Consider the following 19,674-nt stretch of genomic DNA (forward strand, 5'->3'; position numbering starts at 1 on the left):
GCAGTCGATGGGGGAAAACTAAAGGACCAGCATTACACAGCGAGCGAGAGAGTGAGAGAGGGAGAGTGATAGAGAGCGAGCGAGAAATATAGAGAATCGTAATCCTTGCAGCTGCAAAGCAGATAAAATCACGTATCCGCCATGGAGCCGGTGATGAGTTTGGCATTGGCCGCCCACGGACCGCCCAGCATACTGGAGCCGCTGTTTAAAACCGTAACCACGAGCACAACGACCACCACGACCACGACGACGAGCACGACGACGACGACGAGTAGTCCTGTGGCGGGATATTCGCCAGGATATTCGGGCGGGGGCACCACCCTCCTGACGGCCCTGCTCGAGAATCTCACCTCGACTGCGGCCAGTGGGCTATACGATCCCTATTCCGGGTTGTATGGAAATCAGACAAACGGAACCATGGGCTTTGAGACGAAGGGACCGCGGTACTCCTTGGCATCCATGGTGGTCATGGGCTTCGTGGCGGCGATTCTGAGCACGGTGACGGTGGCGGGCAATGTGATGGTGATGATATCCTTCAAGATCGACAAGCAGCTGCAGACGATCAGCAACTACTTCCTGTTCTCGCTGGCCATCGCGGACTTTGCCATCGGTGCGATATCGATGCCGCTGTTTGCGGTGACCACCATACTGGGCTACTGGCCCCTGGGTCCCATTGTCTGCGACACCTGGCTGGCCCTGGACTATCTGGCCTCGAATGCCTCGGTTCTCAACCTGCTGATCATCAGTTTCGATCGCTACTTCAGTGTCACACGACCGCTGACATATCGCGCCAAGAGGACGACCAATCGGGCGGCCGTGATGATTGGCGCCGCCTGGGGCGTTAGCTTGCTCCTTTGGCCGCCCTGGATCTACAGTTGGCCCTACATCGAGGGCAAGCGGACGGTGCCCAAGGACGAGTGCTACATCCAGTTCATCGAGACCAACCAGTACATCACCTTCGGCACGGCACTGGCCGCCTTCTACTTCCCGGTCACCATCATGTGCTTCCTCTACTGGCGCATCTGGCGCGAGACGAAAAAGCGGCAGAAGGATCTGCCCAATCTGCAGGCGGGCAAGAAGGACTCCAGCAAGAGGTCGAACAGCAGGTGGGTTTAAATGAGCTTAGGGATCTGGGATTTTATACACCCAAATAAAAGTCATAGAAACTAAACTTTAGTTACATGAACTCTACACTATTGAGATCAGTATTAAATGAATACTTTTTAAAGTATTAGATTAAAACTTTCGTTATAGAAATTAAACTAAATCTAATAAGTATAAAATTTGTATTATTTAGTATTAGGTCAATATCACTTTTTATACTGATCTAGTATATTTTTAACACAGCGCTTAACACTTAAAAATTTTTTTTTTTGGATGTAGGGGTGTTTTTTAATCAAATTTCAACCAATATTAAAATCTTGGTGTTATAAAACCCGTTTCCAAACTTCGATTCAAAAACAATTAAACTGTAGGCGTTGAAAAATGTAATCCTAACAATATTCCAGTATTTTTCTGAAGCAATCTTTTTTGTTGCACACCTTTTGAAGACCATATTTCCTTTTAATTTATAAAATTGGAAATTTATTAAAAATACCTAATCCCTATATTTTTTTAGTGACGAGAACACGGTGGTGAACCACGCGTCCGGAGGCTTGCTGAACTTTGCCCAAATGGGCGGCAATGATCACGACACCTGGCGAAGACCGCGCTCCGAGAGTTCAGCGGATGCGGAGAGTGTCTACATGACCAACATGGTCATCGATTCCGGCTACCATGGGATGCACTCGCGCAAGTCAAGCGTAGGATCAAAAAACCGAATATACCTCCTTCTTCCAAGTAATAATCCCAACTAATCCACAGATCAAAAGCACGAATACAATCAAAAAATCGTACACCTGCTTCGGCAGCGTGAAGGAGTGGTGCATCGCGTGGTGGCACTCCGGTCGCGAGGACTCCGACGATTTCGCCTACGAACAGGAGGAGCCTTCTGATTTAGGGTATGCAACACCAGTAACAATTGAAACTCCTTTACAAAGCTCCGTCTCCAGGTAGTAAAAACAATCAAAATTCTGAACTTTAATCGTCTATATTTCGAGTAAGCCGACACCGCACCAAAACTCTCTCTCACCCCTCAAAGTATTTCAAGTATGACTCTCCTCAAATGCACCAAGAGCACTTTTACGAAAATCAAACAAACAACCAGCACCCAAATATATATATATATATGCATATATGTAACTTCGATTTCCCGTCCAATGCCTGTGCACACAAACGAAAAGTGGCAGTGGTGGTGAAAAGTGACCAGCAATCCTTCACTGACCACCACGATGCACCAGTTTCACTCCATTCCCCTCCCCAATTCCACATCCATTCGAAATCCCCTCTACACACGCAAATCCATCAAAGTCGTAGCATCCAGCACTAAAATAATCCACGTAGATGGAGGGCTTTGCACCACTGCACACACATCGGGCATCGGGATGGAAACAGAAACTGGTACTGAAACTAATTGAGGCTTACAGTCCATAGGAGTTGGCCATTGTGCAGTCGAGTTTGTTGATTCCCAAGATGTAATTAATTCATGAAATTGGATTTGGACAAGTGATAGTTTGCAGATTAGTAAGCAAATATCCTCTGCGGGCAAGGAGCCATTTTTGAATTTCAAATGCAATGATTCTTGTTGACAGAATGCAGTAAATAACTTAGGAGTAAGGGTTTTAAAATCTACAGAGATTTAAAATAACATTTAGAGCTGTAAGAGTAATGTATTTTAAACAAAAATGTAGAATATTGAAAGCACATTAAGGTGTCATTAGAAATTCTGATGTTTTGTGTAAGTACTTGAAACATCTACATTCCTTACGGAAACAAATACTCCGAAACACCTTTAAAGTCTGAAAACCACAATAATACATTTTATGGTTCTATTAATTTTTCTACAAATTGCAGTTAGGTTGTTTTACTTATAACTTACTTGAAAATAATGATAAGTTCCATTCTTACAACTTTAATTGTACCTTTAAATAATACTACATACTAGCAGTTTTTCAAACATTCGTTTAAATAGCTGGAAATTCTGTCTAATTAACCGCAGGTCGAAATTCCATTTGGAAAATGGCTTATTTATTCACAACACAAAATTGCGACCAAATAATTTCGCATAGATAGATGGGGAATAATTAGCAAAAACAAACAGTTGAATACATTAGCTAAAATGCAATTCCGTTTGCAATCTCTGAATGGCTTCAAAATGAATTAGCGAAAATGAGCTTTTTAGATGAATCTGAAATGTGTCGCCATTTAGGCCAGCCGACAAAATATGTGGATAGCCCACGCTTTATTATGGCCATTATAAAGTCAGAGAAACATGACATACGTATAGCCGACCGCTGGACTTGTTTCAATTTATGTGTGCCACTGGCATTCGGCTGGGTAATCGATTTAAGTTGCTACTTCCGGCCACTGGTTTCCACTCCCGAAATGCACTCTACACATGCATGATGTGATTTGTGTCCTCTGTGTGCCACATTTAGACGAGCAGTTGTTGTCTGTTGCCTGTCAGTGTCGTTGGAGTGGTCCACTCTAATGTGCTTGTGTGTGTGTGCCATCGATATCAAACCCCCCTTTTCTACCCTCTCTCTCTTTTTCGAAACCACAGATGCACCTCGATGAACGTGATGCGGGACAACTACTCGATGGGCGGCAGTGTGAGCGGCGTGCGTCCGCCCAGCATTCTTCTGTCGGATGTCTCGCCCACGCCCCTGCCACGCCCACCGCTCGCCTCCATTTCGCAGCTGCAGGAAATGAGTGCGGTTACCGGGAATGGCAGTGCGAATCCATCGGCGAATGCGAATGCCAGCAGCAATGGCGCCATCAACAACAACAACAACAGCAGCAATCACAATGGCAACGGCACGGTAAACGGAAGTGGTGGTAATGGCGGCGCCGGAAACGGAAGTGGAAGTGGAGCAGCCGGAAATGCACGCACACTGCCCGTGATCAATCGCATTAACTCACGGTCGGTGAGCCAGGATTCGGTGTACACGATACTCATCCGCCTGCCATCCGATGGGGCATCCAGTAATGCGGCCAATGGGGGAGGAGGAGGTGCTAATGCAGCGGGAGGAGGAGGAGCAGCTGGAGGAGGAGCCGCTTCGACAACCTTGAGCCTGCAAGGCGACTGTGCGCCCTCCATCAAGATGATACACGAGGATGGGCCAACAACGACGACGGCAGCTGCAACACCTTCGGTGGCCACCCGGCGACCTTTGCCCTCGCGCGACTCCGAGTTCAGCCTGCCACTCGGCCGGCGGATGTCGCATGCCCAGCACGATGCCAGGCTACTCAACGCCAAGGTCATACCCAAGCAGCTGGGCGGAAAGGGCGGGGCCGGGGCAGTGGGTGGCGGCGTGGGCGGGGCCCATGCCCTGATGAACGCCCGCAATGCGGCCAAGAAGAAAAAGAAATCGCAGGAGAAGCGGCAGGAGTCGAAGGCGGCCAAGACGCTGTCGGCCATCCTGCTGAGCTTCATCATCACGTGGACGCCGTACAACATCCTGGTGCTCATCAAGCCACTCACCACCTGCTCCGACTGCATTCCCGCGGAGCTGTGGGACTTCTTCTACGCCCTGTGCTACATCAACTCGACGATCAACCCGATGTGCTATGCCCTGTGCAACGCCACCTTCCGGCGGACCTACGTCCGCATCCTCACCTGCAAGTGGCACACCCGCAATCGCGAGGGCATGGTGCGCGGCGTCTACAATTAGATAATTCGTATTTAATCAACCCACTAAGAAAAGAAGAGAAAAGAAAAGAAAGGGGGAGGTGTTAACTTCTACTAGTTGCAATAAGTGTTGTGTGCTACAGTTTTGTTCGGGAGGCAGTAAAACCAAAACTAGGCTTAGTGATTACCCATTGACAAGCAGTACTGATTTTTTGATGTCTAGCCCCCGACTATATACACGCATTACCAATTCCGCGAGGGTTGCCATATATATATATATATTTGCCAGAACTGAGGTTCTTAGATAGTTTAAAGGTTCTTTCTAAGTAAAATGTCAGGTTTCTAGAATTATTTCTTCCAAAATCAAGTCAGATCACCACTGCGTTCCTGAGATGATCTCAGATCAACTTACTTTTTCGGAGTACGATAAAACGTTCAAGTTCTCAATTCCAAGGCAACCAACCAACTGCTTCCAAGTACGCCAAAGATCTCATTTAGTAATCTTTAGACATAATTCCCGAGGCAACCCTCCGCAGCACCTGGAGAAAAGATCCCGAGCGATCCCGAGCGAGAGATTCCATTTTGTTAGGCGTTTACGTACTGTTAGGTAGGCACATGCTCGATGCAAGAAGAATTTAATACAAATATAATGGATTACGATTTGCAATTCATACACATACACATATATAAGGATATATATATTTATTATTATACACATGGCAAATGAGTTAGCTTAAGTTGTTCGAACGGCGAAGGGCAGAGAGGCAGTAACCCAAAAAGCTTTAATACAAGTTCAAAGTAGGAAGGATTAGGTTCCGCAGGCAACGAATGGCGGTTGCATCTTGGCCAACCAATGGAAACGTTATGTTCTCGTTCCGATTTCGTTGTGTAGGTTGGGGGGATATGATATGATAATGATAATGATATGTATTTAATCGTAGGGGGAATATTGTGATTGTACTGCTCGTTTTCGATAGTTTGAATCAGTTTTTTTTTTTTTGTACATGTGCGTAGAAACCAAAAAGTAAACAAACAAATGAAACCAAACCAAAAACCGTGCAAATCAATTTGTAGCCACATACCTGCTAATATATCTGAATATGTATGTATAAAATTACGATTATTTGTATGTATTAAGAACGCAACCCACCATGGTTCAACAACTAAGAACAAACCTTTTGTAACTGACGAGGAAGCCATCCCAAAAACAATGAGGGGACTGGTATGATCTATGTAAAGCCAAGAGTAACCACAGTAACGCAAGCAATATGTTTGGGGCGACTGTCGAAGAGATGGCCCAGTTGGGGGAGGATCAAGGAGATGGGGCGGGGATCAGGAATCAGGATCACTAGACGGAATAGTATTTAAATAACCCAAACACTAGGTTGTGCTGACAGTGGCCAATCCATCGACTGGCGGACCATCTCTTTGGACACCATCCTCGAATCGTACCGCAACTCATAGCTATTAAACCAAATGCTTCTCCGAAGTGCACCAATTCCAGTAACTAATTAATAGTACATTGTAAACCGCAAGCATATTTAAAGCATATGAGAGAGTAAAATACATACAGTGTAAGCAAACGAGACATCCAGGTACTACGATATATGACATATATTCGATGCGATCGGGGGGAGCGAACATTTTTAATAAGTGTGTAGGTAAAACTATTAAATATTAACAAATTGTTGGCCCCCGTTTGGCCAATTCAAATGGAACCGAAAACGGGGGCCTTGACGCGAATGCGAATGCGAATCAAGCCGAAATCAAAGCGACATTTGTAGTGTCTGTGACACAAAACGCATATTTATACCTAAACGATACGATATATACAAGTACATATATATGAATACGACGTTTAATATGAAGTAAAGAAAAGTAAAAACCAAAACAAGAAGACAAACCAAACAACCAACCAACAGACCCAAAAGACATGATTTACAACCACGCACACACATCCTAATGAAGCATATAGTACTGCAAACAATATATATCCGACTAAACGCCAATTCGCGAGTCGAGCAAACCAATCCAAAATACCTACATACATATAGCCTTTAGACGTACAGTTGCGGTCAAAATAATAGTAGTGCCGTTCGCGCACAGAGTTTTTTCTAAATATTTTCTCTATTTCTTCACGTATCCAACTCATTCTTTCTCAAAAGTAACTGTAATTATCCTCTCTTTAAAAATGTGCAGTTATGTTAGGATCTCGTCTCTCTTTGTATTCCCTTTCGCCTTTTATTGCAAAGATGCACGTGTTGGGGTCAGTCAAAATAATAGTAGTGCCAGAGAAATTAGCAAGAATAATTAAATTTACTTCTTTTTAAACAAGGTTTGTGTTATTAAACAATACGTTTGGATGTTATTTATTAGTCCCTAGCATTTTTAGATCCCTGCTCAACACTTAGTCCTGGCTACATGGGGCGTGGCAAACACTGTACTGCCGAGAGGCGAGATCTAATTAAAAAATTGATTTCTGATGGAAAGACTTATGTAGAAGTGCAAAATATTATAGGCTGCTCCTCTACAATGGTTAGAAATGCTATTAAACATGAGCCAGCAAATGAAACGCGTGGGCGCCCAAAGATATTGGACAAAAGATCAGTGGATCGCTTGGCCAGACAGTCAAGGATCGAGCCATTCGCGTCCGCTGCATCACTAAAAAAACGTTGTGACTTAAATGTTAGTTTGGAAACAATAAGAAGGAGGCTTAGAGATAATAACCTCATTTCAAGAAGTCCAAGAAAAGTACCGTTACTCACAAAAAAACATGCCGCCAAACGCTTGAAGTTTGCAAGAGAACACTTGACTTGGCCCTTGGAGAAGTGGAGGAATATTTTGTGGTCGGATGAGTCAAAAATAGTTAAGTTTGGAGGCCGTGGCTCTCGGCAGTTTGTTAGACGACCACCCTTATGCGCTTTTACTCCAAAGTATACCTTAAAAACGGTAAAGCACGGTGGATCATCAATTATGATTTGGGCGAGTTTTTCATATTATGGAGTAGGCCCTATATATTGGGTCAAAACCATAATGGACCGTTATCTATACGTCAGTATTTTGAACGACGTGATGCTCCCATATGCCTCTGAGGACATGCCTCTTATTTGGACGTTCCAACAGGACAACGATCCGAAGCACACCAGCAAACTTGCTAAAGAGTGGTTCGCAGCCAATGAAGTCGATGTCATGGAGTGGCCCGCACAGTCACCCGATCTCAATCCAATTGAGAATTTGTGGTGTGACGTGAAAAGAGCAGTCTCGGAATTAAAACCAAGCAATAACTTTCAACTTTGGGAAGCTGTACAAAGATCTTGGAGCTCTATTCCTCTAGAGAGATGCCAAAATTTAGTTAATTCCATGCATAAGCGCTGTGCGTCTGTTATTGCAAACAAAGGATATGCCACCAAATACTAAAATAAACCTTAAATATAGGTCTAATATATACATTTAAATATTCAATCTTAAAACGTTTTTTTTGGCTGTGAAATTTTTTGGAACTTTTCACTACTATTATTTTGACCAAACAAAATTTTGTAAAATTACACATTTTTATTTTTTTCTGAAAATTTGTATGAGTTATCCTAAGTTGTTGTTTATTATTATTACCTTTAAACAGTTGAGTTTCAATGGAAATTTAAAAAAAATTGTTAAAACGTTTTTAAAGTTACTTTTTGGGGTTTCAAGAAATCGTCTGTGGGCACTACTATTATTTTGACCGCAGCTGTACATACCTACATATATATATAATCTCGGCCCAAGCCGGACACTCGATTACAAATAGATCACGTTTTTGACTACCAGCGAAAAGGTTTGACATATAGGATTACTGATCACTGATCACACAGCTAGAACAGATGGACAGCATTTTGATGAAGAGAGCAGATTTAATTGCATACAATCTAATTGTTTGGAAATATACTACGATATATAGTAATACATATATAATTTAAAGCTAACAATAAAAAATGTGAATGAAAAAGAAGTATCTATTTAGTTCTTTTCGGGAGGGTTTTCCTGCTCCTCTTTTTCCTCTGGGTTTTCCTCCCCTTCCTTTTCCTCTGGGTTTTCCCCATGACTCCTCATCAGCATCTGGGCATTCTTCTGTATGATCTCCAGCTTCTGCTGCATCAGCTCCTGACGCCTTTGCTCCGCCTTTTGCTGCTTGTCCTCCAGTTCCTCCAAAGTTGGTGGCTCCGAGCTGGCTGCCTCCTGCATCAACTGCTGAATCCTCTTCGGCGGCTGTCGCAGGGTCTCATTTAGCGGGATCTCCGGACTCTCATCGGTATCTAGGGGAATGGTAAAGGCCTCCGAGGCGGCTGGAAAATAAGGTCTTATAATACCCATTGAGTGGCTTAATTTCCCAACTCACGGTACTCCATTTTGGTTTTATTGGACCTGGCTGAAACAGGCTTTGGTGACTTGGTGTCGTCTACGGTGGCGGTGTTTCTGGAACTGGAACCGGAGCAGCCCATGCTACGTCGCAACCATTCAGGCGCAAGGCATTACGCCTAAGACTTCCGTTTTAGTGCTACCTTCACCTTCAACTTAACCTTTGCCTTTACCGTTTCCGTTCGGCGGGAAGATGGCTGAAAACGATGCTGATGTGATTTCCTGCTGCAGCCGCTTGGTTAGAGCCAACATTCAATTTCCGCTGTCGCTCAGCTCATTAAACTACGGGCGACTGCAGCTGAGGCCAGGTTTAATGGCTCATTAGTATTGATTTTCTTGGGATTTTTTCAAAGGTATCCGCCAGCCCTTCAGGACCAGGACACACGGCCGTTTGTGGGGACAACGCGCTGGCAACTGACTGGCCGGGAAATTGCAATGCAAAGTTTTCCGCGCGCGTGACCATTATTAATAATCGTCGGTCTGGCCAGGACAGCGGGCCAGGATCAATATTCACATGAGCTTTGCGTGGGTGCGGTTAATAACGATAGGATGGCCAGGACAAACACAGACACATGAGGCCCGCCAACCTGGCCCACAGAATGTCAATCAACTCCCCGTTGGCCATAATCAACGCTAATTGCGGTTTCGTTCGCAAACACCGTCGATATCCGAGTCTGAGTTTAGTGACCCACTCAACTTTGACCGGGCCAAGACAACTAGTGGGATGGCTGGTTGGACAAGCTTTAGCCTTTGATTTCTGTCTCCGCCGTCAACACTTGGCCATAAAAGCCCACATGGCCCAAACAACTAACGGCTTCCGGCTGAAGACCCAGTCAAAGTCGAAGTCGAAGACCGAAACCCACGGAAACCGCGGCGCGTGCCAATCCACCGCCCAGCTAGTCCACACTTGACCAACGCACAGTGGCTGTACTTAAAATAAATTTTAATGCAAATAAATTTGTATAAAAACAAGAATCATTTCTAGAAAATAAACATAAAAAATCAAAAAAATTATATTAGTTTTTTAAAAAAGTATTCCTTTAAAAAAGAGTTATGTTAAAGTATAAATCCAATACTTTAAAAGGATGTTAAATTTTCTTAAGAAAAAATATTGATAGGAAACCAGGTTTAAGAAATCAGTGTCCAAAATAATTCATTTCTCCTTTGAAAGTAATTATTTTAATAAGAAATAAAAGAAAATATATCCATTGTACTTATGGGCTGGCAAGTGGTAACTATTAGTATGTGCCACACGTTGCGCCTTTTGTGGCCTTTTGTGGGTCTCCTGCATGCAAAGTGCCTCCGCCGAAGCGGAAGTACTCCTCCACCTCCGCCTGCACCTGAAAAGATCAATGGGAAGACGAGGCCCTCCTTAGCCCCAATCGAGGGCCATAAGCGGTAACAGGTGCTAGACGGCGAGTACGACTACCTGGGCGATGAGCGAGTAATGAGCGACGTTTAATTAGGTTAAGTGTCAATAAGATTATGTCGTCTATCAATCAATTGCACAATACCCACCACGGACACATCCATCAAGCGGCTAAATACCAAAAGGCATTTGTCCGTCGCTCTTTTTGTGAGTGTGCTTAATCCAAGCACTCTCATAGATACACACTACATGTAGTGTATATGCTACAGCAAGTGGATGTCCAATGTTTTTGGGGGTGGGAAATTTGCTGCTCAAGTGTCTTCTCACTTGATTAAACCATAAATTTCTCCGCCGTTGCGATTTTAATTAAAAGGATAATAGAGTAAAACACACTCAACGATTTGGTTTTATGCAAAAAAAGTGGTTTATATGTATTTATGTATTGTATAATAAAACAATATAAACTAGTAACAAAGCAACATGATCTCTGTGATTTAGGAACATCCATATCATCCTTACTTTCCGTTTTCCATTTTCCGTTTCTCATTCAATCATCGATATCAGTTTAATGCCTTTACGTGGTATAACTTGCAAAACTTTTAAAACTTACGTATGTAGATATGCCGCTGGCATCTTGGGTACCAGATCAGGGTTTTCTTTTTTTTTTCTCATCTCTTCTCACTTCTCCTTGTATAGGTATAAAAAATAGTATATATACGGTATAGTAGATATAGTATGACTTAGACTTAGCAGGCGATCGTCATCCCTCACGGATGACGCGAAAACTTTGGATAGACTTTAAGAGAGTAATGGGTAATGGTGTAATGGTAATCTCCTGCTGATGCTGTTTTCATTTTCAGATGGTGTGGGCAAGTGTGGTTAAACGCAGTTCTCAGTAATCTTGGATAAGCAGTGGGTTAATCGTATTCCTGCTTGATGGTCAAGGGTTTCTCGGGAGCACTGGGATCGCTCTTGGAGGCTGGAGTTCCCGAACCAGAAGTTCCTGATCCGGAGGCTGTTAGCTTGTTGCTCTTGATCAGATTGGCCGCCGTGGAGCTGAGTGGTATGGTAACATACTGATTGCCATCTGTAGGGGGAAAATGTAATTAGTTTCAGGGTTTTTAAGTAAGGGATTTTCCCATAGTACTCACCCTCTTCGGCGTGCAGCTGCAAGTGGCCCGACTGTATGAGTTGCCTGAGCATTTTCTGCGGTATGTTGGCAATCGAGGCAGCCGAGTAAACCGCCGGGGTTCCTCCTCCTCCAGCGCCTGTGGACGTCGAGGGTCCGTTGTTAGTCTCAGTCTGATAGTTCAATGCTGGCATGGTTTTGGGGCCAGCAGATGAGGCAGAAGACGGTGCGGACGCAGGAGGCGCTGATAGCTCTGTTTTGCTGGCCGGTTGTGACTTGGCCGCCACCTCGGCAGCCTCCGCTGGCATCTCCACATCCGACGAATCATCCGACTCGTTGCCCGACGAGGTAGGCGATCGGTCATCCTGGAAAGAAAGAGGCAACGACACCCGATTAGTGCTGCAGACAAACAGTCTGGTGGGCTGATCTTAAGACTAAGCCTAGTTGGGATTGGATTGGGATCGGGGATCTCTGGATTGCGCCGGTCTGCTGTTCTATATGCCAGCCAAGTGCAGGGAGCAAAGAGACAACGACGACGACGAGATGACAAAAAAATCCAATATGTTTGAACCAAATATGGCGCGAAATTGCGTATAAGTGCTGGCCAGGCTGTTTGCCGGCACGCATCTCAATGAGCTGGCGTTGCCTTAAATGTGCACACGCGTTAAAGAATTTAGAATATTGATTTCTGACTCGCCGGCCAGCGAGGCGATCGGTTCGGGGGCCTTCGCATCGAATGCCTTGGATGGGATGGCAGCGAACGCGTCATTTTAATTTTGATTAGTGCTGCGACGAACAAAAAATAAATCAAAATAATTGCAAACTGTAACAATGCGATCGCCATTTTGTGCGAGGGAGATCGCAAATTGCATTGCGCATACGCCGCGTGCCCCTGCCACATCATCAGCGGACTTCCAATGAAATTGTAGCAGCCACATCAGCAGCAACCGCAGCAGCAGCAGCATTTCGCGAAAGGCAAAATCGCATTGTTGCCGCTGACTAAAATGGGCGTCGTCATCGTCGACGTCGTCGTCTGCCGGCAACCAAGCCAACTCGACTCGACTTGGCCAGTGGATCAGGCGACCGCCTTTTGAGTGACAGCACCAAGACATTTTAATTAGCAAAGCCAACGACGACAAACTGTCTCCAAGTTGCCATGATATACTTGGCCAGCATGTGCATGTGCAACTGTTGTTACGCTCGCGGTTTTCTGTAGCAGCCAGCAGATGCGAACAAAAAAAAAAAAAAAAAACTGGTGAAAAACCCGCAGGCAGCTGAAAGTGGAGCTGCTCATGTAAAGGTTACATTGTGCCCAAGCTTGCATTTTAAACGCACACATATAAGGCGGGAAGCAATCCTGATTATAGCCCTGATATCGCTCAATAAAAATCAAATTATATGTTCGCCTGTTCTTCCCACTTATCTAATCGTTTCTGTGTTGACGAAACTTAATTTACAGACCTCCCAGAGCGATAGCGATTTCACTGTGGTAATTGCACAATTAAAATTCGCCACACAGAAGTAATAAATAAAAGTTTTATTAACCAAAAACATTAAGGAAGCTATTTAATTAATAAAAAAAAATAAAGTATTGAAGCGCCCCCGGGTGGACTCGAACCACCAACCTTTCGGTTAACAGCCGAACGCGCTAACCAATTGCGCCACGGAGGCTATTGAAACTCTCGGGGAAAAAAGGCCCTCAACTGCTCGCTGAGCAAGTATTTCCCCCGACATCATCTTAGGGGTTGGTGTTGGTTCCATTATTAAATGATTTAATCGTTTAGTAGGCATTATATGCCTTATAAATATAAACATGACATAATTGAAGGGGATGATACTATTATAAATTTAAGGTAAATACAATAGGAATGATTATTTTGGCACTTGATTTGTATATGCATTTCTCATAAATGTTCTTTATAATTAATAAATACGTTGCATTTGCCTGGCCACTGCCAAGAAATTTAAGCTATAAATATATACCTATTAAAATCATTCAGAGTCTATTTGGATTATTAAACTGTGAAAATTGAGTTGATTATAAAGCTATAAATTAACAATTACGGATTGAGTAAATTATTAAATTTACGCATTTGCATAAATATAATTGTTTGCATATTTAATGGGACTACTACTTCATCCCATTTCATTTAGTGACTCAGATGATAATCCAAATTGAGAGCCTTGCAGTTTCAATTTGTGCTTCATCAATATCGCATTAAGTTTCCAGAATCGGTGCAGGACGACAAGTTGGGTTTGTCAGCGATTCGAACAGTTTCATCGATGGCTTCGACGGCTGATTCTACCGATTCTGCTGCTTCTGCTTCTGCTGCCAACTGCAACTTGCCAAATTGATAGTCGTGTGTCGTGCGCAAATGCCGAGCGTGTCTCATTAAATGACAATTAGAGTTTGAGCCTGGCTAAAAGCTAAAAGCAAGGCAAAAAACGCAAACAATCGGAGCGAAAAACCCTGCCCCGGCTAAACTGAACTCAACTCTCAACTGGCAATTGGCTGGATGGAATGCCAACTGGCCGGGCCAATGGCATGCAATTTATATAAAAATAATGCCTGGCATTGTCTGGCCGATCTGGCCTCGCCAGTGGTATCGAACTTCGAGGCTTGGAGAGCCTGCGACAAATGCAATTATATAGAAATTTGTCTTGCTGTGATATGTGCGGCATGATGTTGTTGCTGCTGTTGCTTTTGCTGTGTGGCCATCGGTAGCTCCAAAAATAGTCAGTTTGGGAAAGGCTAATAATAAATGTTGGCAATAGTCAGTCAGCGAGTCGTCAAAGCATTGAATGAATGAATTTTCAAATTGGCTAACTGACATTCACAACCAAGGTGGCATTTTATTTGCCCCAAAAGTGAATGCGAGTCAATTCGGCGGCCTGTTGCTGTTGCAGTTGCAACTTTAAAGCTGCAGCCACTGCAGCACTGTGTGGTGTCGTGTGACCTACACCACCGCCAACTGACTGGGTGATTGACGGATGGCACATTTGCCAATTGATTAGTTGTTTTTACCAAAATGGTTGCTGCCACAACAAAAGGCGACAACTTTGTGGCAGTCAGCACCCGCTTCAATCGTTTGAAGCTTAAAAAAAAAAAACACACAGAAAAAAGGAGAAAAAGAACCCATTCTCAGTTTAGCTGGCTCTGAGATCGTTCAGCATTTGGCCAATAAACATTTGCATTTTGCATGTTGCTACTGCTGCGGCTGCTGCTACCGTTGATGCCGTGTACATCTACCGACACTGATAACTTTAAGGCCGAAAACAAAGGAATAGCCAAATGTGCTCTCGACTGAAGCCGAAAGCCAGCGGGCTCCATTGATGCTGGCGCTTTCAATGAAAACATAAAAATAAAAATGCAAATTAAGCCTGGCAAACGAAAGCACTTAAATCTAACGCACAATTGCCCAGGGAACGGGCCAAAAGGATAACAGTGGCGCAAAAGGGTGAGAATACGAGATGAAATGGGTTTTGGGTTGGGAAAGGTCTGTAGGTATTTGTTGCCCAAACATCATTGAGATAGATAAAAACCTATTCTAGTCGCTATAAAAAATGTATACATGTTTATTGGGCCTTGAAAGAGCTTGTAGGAGTGCTTTTCTTTTAAATATTTAACTAGAACTTTGCGCATTGATTGAATTTTAAAAAGGTTCTTTTAAAAATTGTATGTATTAACCATTTTGTTAAGAAAACATTATAGATTGATAATACAAATATAAAAACCAAAGATATTTAAAGTAAAATATTTAATTATTGGAAAAAAAATCCAGTATTTAAATTAAGTCATCTCCCTGAACCACTGTCCCTCGATTTCGTAGGAGGAATCACACAATCACAACCACAGGACAGCGGCGAACATTCTGAACAGGAAACGTTGAGGCAAATGTTATGGGATGGCTGGGCCAACTTTGCTGGCCTGGCTAAGCAAAATGGGGCGGTTTGGCTTGGATGGTGGAAACAAAAGCCGAAAGCTAAGGCCCAACTCAGTTGACACGAAGCGGCAACAAGCGAACAACTAACAACCAAACAGCCAACAACCAAACAGCCAACAACCAACAACCATGAGCAGCAAAAGCTGGAGAAGCGACAACACTGCGTAGACATTTGCCAGCTAAACTCGGAGTCGTCGGAGTTTGGCCATTTGGTCGTCTTCACAATTGTCGTCGCATCCGGGCCAAGCCACAATATGGAGTTTTAAAGCGTTTATATCCGCAAAGCAAGCCAAAGCGAAGCTTTCTTGCCGGCTTTCTGTTTTTGGGCAAATCACAGTTTTGTGTCTTTTTCTCTGATGCGGGTTGCGGTTACACGGATTCACGCGCAAAGAAAGCGGCCAGCAGGAAGTTGGCATCCAACTCGATTCCACTTGGGTCGTCGTGAGTCTAAAGTCTGTCTCAATCGAGTGGCGGGTTCAAATTCATTAGTTCAGAGTCAGACCCACCCAGAGCCGCAAAGCGGCAAATGGGTAATGGGAAACGGGAGCTCTGGAACTCGGGGTCGCGACTCAGTTATGATGGGAATTAGCATCTATTTAAATGTCAGGGCCGCATTAAGATGCCACGATTGGCCGGGAGTACGAGAAACGAGCTTATTGTTTTCAGTTACCAATTATTTGGCCAAATTGCGAGGGGTAACCTGCTACTAATGCACTCGCCAAAAAAGGGTACCCAGACAATATATTTTATTTAATTTAAGGATTATATTTGGTCTGTTCAAAGCTATTTTTTGATATTTAATAAATGTTATTTTGAAATTTTAAATATTTAGACCCCAACTATTTTCAGATCTAAAAGCAGGAAAGAACATATGAGAAATTATTTTTTTCTATTTTTAAAAATATCTAAAATCAATAATGCTCTCTCGAAACTTAAATCAATTAAAATCATCTTTACCCAAACCTTTAAATCTAATAACCTTTTAAGGGCTAGCTAAATTAAAGTCACAAATTAAATGAGAGAATTATTGGACCATTAGATATTTTTAAAATGTTCTTTAATTTTTGGTGATATATTTTCCCATTCAATTTCCGCAGTGCAGCGGCCGAAACGATTGTCCTCAGGCCTAATTATGCGTGCGCCGACAGGCGAACAAGAGGCAACAGGACAGCAGGCTGCAGATAAAACGCCACCGATTAGCCTGTGCCGCTCCCTCTGTCGCAGCCTCCGCTTCTCCCCCAATGCCACATCACCAGGCGCTGGAGGGGAGCTCCTTACCACAATTCAGGCAATTTATGATGGGCACTAACAACCGCAAAACTAGCCACACAAATGAAATGGAGTTGGACACAAACCGGCGGCAAACAAACAGTTGAATGGAAATTGCAATTATACGAATACAAGATCTCAACTCGGCGTATGTTAAGTGAGTCGAAGGTTTGGAGGGGGAATAATACGGATGTGGGTGCCTCGACCAACTGAATTCGATGTTTAGCTAGATTTAGCCAAACCGAAGAAGGCCCCTAACTAGGCAAACAATCTGGAGCCACTGACAGCGATTAAACGCTGGTAGACCCATTGAATGCCTGCCATGTGGGACTAGACTTGTATTTCGAAGGTTTTGCTTAAATCAATTAGAAATGTTAGCATAATAAAAAAAATATAATAATTTTAATTGGTTACAAAGCTGAAATATTTTTGCTTTAACAAAGACTTATGTTATGATTGCCGTTTAAAAGATTACCTTAAAAAAATGCACTCAATGAAAAATTTAGAACTGAAACAAATTATTTTTAAGAGAAAACCAAATGGCAGATAAAATGCAGCAAAAACAGAATTTTTCCAACTTTAAGGTTATTTTTCTAAGGATCCTTGTTGAGAGGAGCATTTTGGTGAACACATTTGAAAATGTAGGCTCAAAGCGCATACAATCTGTTAATATTAATAGAGTTAAATATAAGCTGAAACGCAGTGTTCTGCTTTCCTCACATGAGTGAAACTAAATCACCTTAAAGGGGATTAAATGGTTTATACTGAACTGCATTGCATACAAGTTTTTGTAGGTTCATTGGATTCTTTAGATAAAATTAATTATTTTGGCCTATTTTCCTTCTCCTACTCCCCGTCCTTAAGCACTCGTCTAAACTGCAGTCCACCTAATAACAGGACAATGGAATCGATTCTTATGGGCAGCGTGCTCTGTACGATGACGAATATCTACTAATTAATTTTACACAATGGAGCTGGAGCTCAAGGATACAGCAAGCTTCGAAGCAGTGCTTATTAAATACCACCGTTCTTATCACTTTGACTCAGGTGGTTCGATTTATGGGTGAGAGCACAAAGCCATTTGAAGGGATTAAATCTGTTGATCATATTCTGAGCCACGTATATGAATGCCTTCATTTTAACCCAAGGAAGTGTGGATAAGGAAAAAAAAAATAGGTTGGTTCAAGCCAGTGATACAGAACAAATATGTTGTTGCACTCTCTTTAAATACTACATTTCTTTTCACTTTTTACTAGAGATATAAATTTATAACTCGAAACAACGATAGTTTTAGTGCCTTATTTGTCTTTTACTAAAAATTCATTTCAGGTTATATTCCATCCTTTGAAATTAAGAAATAAATTTCAAAAACATTAAACGAAGATTAATCTAGTAGATTTATTGTCTCAAACAATGAAAAATCTATATACATTTTTATTTGTAATGTGAATTGAAATATATTTATACAGCAAACGAAACCAAACCCAAGCTGACAAAATAGAAATATCTGAGCTAATTTAAAACGGCTATAAATCTAAGAAAAGTCGATCTCAGCTGCCACAATTTTTACTGCTCGACTCTAAAACTAATTGAAAAATCGGTTCCAGCACTCCGATCGGCGCCTTCATCATTAGTCAAAGACCAAGTCGAGAATTGTTTGGATTTCATTAAATTGTGTCATTTCACAAAAATAAACAAAACCCAAGCAAAAACCATCTATAGTATTGGAGCGTGCCCACGCCCACAAGCGAAAGAAAAAATATTCAATCGCTGATTTCATATTTTTTACGCGAAAACTGGTTACACCCAACAAATCGCTGCGAAACGAAATATCCACTGCAGAGATATCTCTGTATATAATTGAATAAATTTCAATAAATACATGCAGAGATACGTCATTTTGTAGCAGGTTGGTGTAAATTGAATTTTCATGGGGACCACTCATTTGTTTGCTCATTTGTCCCCACGCAGCCAATGTATATAGAGCCCGGCCCAAAATGGAATTGGTGAGCAAGTCAAAAGCGAGTCTATAAAATCTAATACGCACACGAGCAGCCAGCAAGTCCCGCCCACAGATCGTCGCTATATGGACGACTATATACAATATAGGTGCCTAATAAAACCCGAGAGTGTGCGACTTAAGAGAGCGCCGAAGAGCTCGGCTCAAAGGTGCAAGCGGATCGGCTGTACATAGCCTTTCTGTCGCACTTATCACCTTAAGTCGCGATCGTACTCTTAAGTCTACTCAAAACGGGTTTGTTCTCCAGATTCTCCGGCTCGAAGACTCAAGAGTTTCGACCGCTGGGGCTACGTTTTCAGTCTGTGAGCAACTGCGTGACCTGCACGACGATCGAGGAGCGATCTTTGGCTCTTTTGCTTGGGCGATTGAAAGACGTGAAATGTGTGATCAATCAAAAGAAAAAAAAAACTGGGAAAGTGTGTGAAGAAAATTAATACGAGAACTTTGAAAGATGGTGACTTGAGTACTTGAGTCCGGATCACACAGTGATCATGAACGTTTTCAACAAGAGTTAAGGATGATTTATATCAGATTGACTGTCTCTTAATTATGGGTAAGTGCAAGAAAATGTTTATATTTTAAATGGTGAAATAGTGCAGGCTATCAGTTAAATGGTTATTTTAATGGTTATACCTATCAAAGAATGGATAAAACATAGTTCAACCACCCGAGTGGTAAAAATCTAGAGCTATCCTTTTTTACAGACTATACTACAGAATTTTTAACTAAAGTCATTTAGGTTCTTGACTTCATTTTATGCAATAGATAACGTTTAAGAGGAATGCTTTTATATTGTTGGGTTATAAAATGTAATATTATCAT

At 42.6% G+C, this 19,674-nt stretch overlaps 3 protein-coding genes and 1 non-coding gene across 5 annotated transcripts in view; 1 reads left to right on the forward strand and 3 right to left on the reverse strand.

The window, feature by feature from the left end:
* Positions 1-126: 126 nt before the first annotated feature.
* Positions 127-4,814, forward strand: mAChR-A (muscarinic Acetylcholine Receptor, A-type). 2 transcript variants are annotated; one of them, XM_017152417.3, is made up of 4 exons: positions 127-1,106; positions 1,619-1,802; positions 1,864-2,051; positions 3,662-4,814. In XM_017152417.3, the coding sequence occupies exons 1-4, from the start codon at positions 142-144 to the stop codon at positions 4,770-4,772; spliced, it is 2,448 nt and encodes an 815-aa protein (XP_017007906.2). In that variant the 5' UTR covers positions 127-141; the 3' UTR covers positions 4,773-4,814. The 2 variants fall into 2 exon arrangements, with proteins under 2 accessions (XP_017007906.2, XP_017007908.2); XM_017152419.3 differs by having other exon boundaries at positions 1,864-2,000.
* A 3,777-nt stretch (positions 4,815-8,591) lies between these two features.
* Positions 8,592-9,373, reverse strand: LOC108064741 (uncharacterized). The gene is made up of 3 exons (XM_044393057.2): positions 9,295-9,373; positions 9,102-9,224; positions 8,592-9,048 (listed from the first exon to the last, which is right to left on the reverse strand). Exons 1-3 carry the CDS (start codon positions 9,371-9,373, stop codon positions 8,723-8,725), a joined length of 528 nt encoding a protein of 175 aa, XP_044248992.1. The 3' UTR covers positions 8,592-8,722.
* Positions 9,374-10,890: 1,517 nt separating this feature from the next.
* The window catches only part of bs (serum response factor blistered), a 28,748-nt gene continuing 19,964 nt past the window's right edge, over positions 10,891-19,674 (reverse strand). Inside the window, exons 3-4 of the mRNA XM_017152421.3 lie at positions 11,642-11,984; positions 10,891-11,577 (exon numbers count right to left, since the gene is read on the reverse strand). Coding sequence (XP_017007910.2) covers positions 11,408-11,577; positions 11,642-11,984 — 513 coding nt within the window. The 3' untranslated portion in view covers positions 10,891-11,407. The remainder of the gene's footprint in view (positions 11,578-11,641; positions 11,985-19,674) is intronic.
* On the reverse strand, positions 13,217-13,290 carry TRNAN-GUU (transfer RNA asparagine (anticodon GUU)). Its single transcript has one exon. It is a non-coding gene; the product is annotated as a tRNA-Asn (tRNA).

The sequence above is a fragment of the Drosophila takahashii genome, chromosome 2R, assembly GCF_030179915.1.
Source record: "Drosophila takahashii strain IR98-3 E-12201 chromosome 2R, DtakHiC1v2, whole genome shotgun sequence".
Classification (NCBI taxonomy): domain Eukaryota; kingdom Metazoa; phylum Arthropoda; class Insecta; order Diptera; family Drosophilidae; genus Drosophila; species Drosophila takahashii.

What these genes read in the sequence shown, in the direction of transcription:
- LOC108064741 (XM_044393057.2), bottom strand. Translation starts at nt 9,373, where the DNA reads ATGTTGGCTCTAACCAAGCGGCTGCAGCAGGAAATCACATCAGCATCG. An exon ending in CTTCCCGCCGAACGGAAACG is followed by an intron (nt 9,225 to 9,294) that starts GTAAAGGCAAAG and finishes AATGCCTTGCGC; the next exon opens with CTGAATGGTTGCGACGTAGC. An exon ending in TAAAACCAAAATGGAGTACC is followed by an intron (nt 9,049 to 9,101) that starts GTGAGTTGGGAA and finishes CTTATTTTCCAG; the next exon opens with CCGCCTCGGAGGCCTTTACC.
- mAChR-A (XM_017152417.3), top strand. Translation starts at nt 142, where the DNA reads ATGGAGCCGGTGATGAGTTTGGCATTGGCCGCCCACGGACCGCCCAGC. An exon ending in TGCACTCGCGCAAGTCAAGC is followed by an intron (nt 1,803 to 1,863) that starts GTAGGATCAAAA and finishes ACTAATCCACAG; the next exon opens with ATCAAAAGCACGAATACAAT. An exon ending in TTACAAAGCTCCGTCTCCAG is followed by an intron (nt 2,052 to 3,661) that starts GTAGTAAAAACA and finishes TCGAAACCACAG; the next exon opens with ATGCACCTCGATGAACGTGA.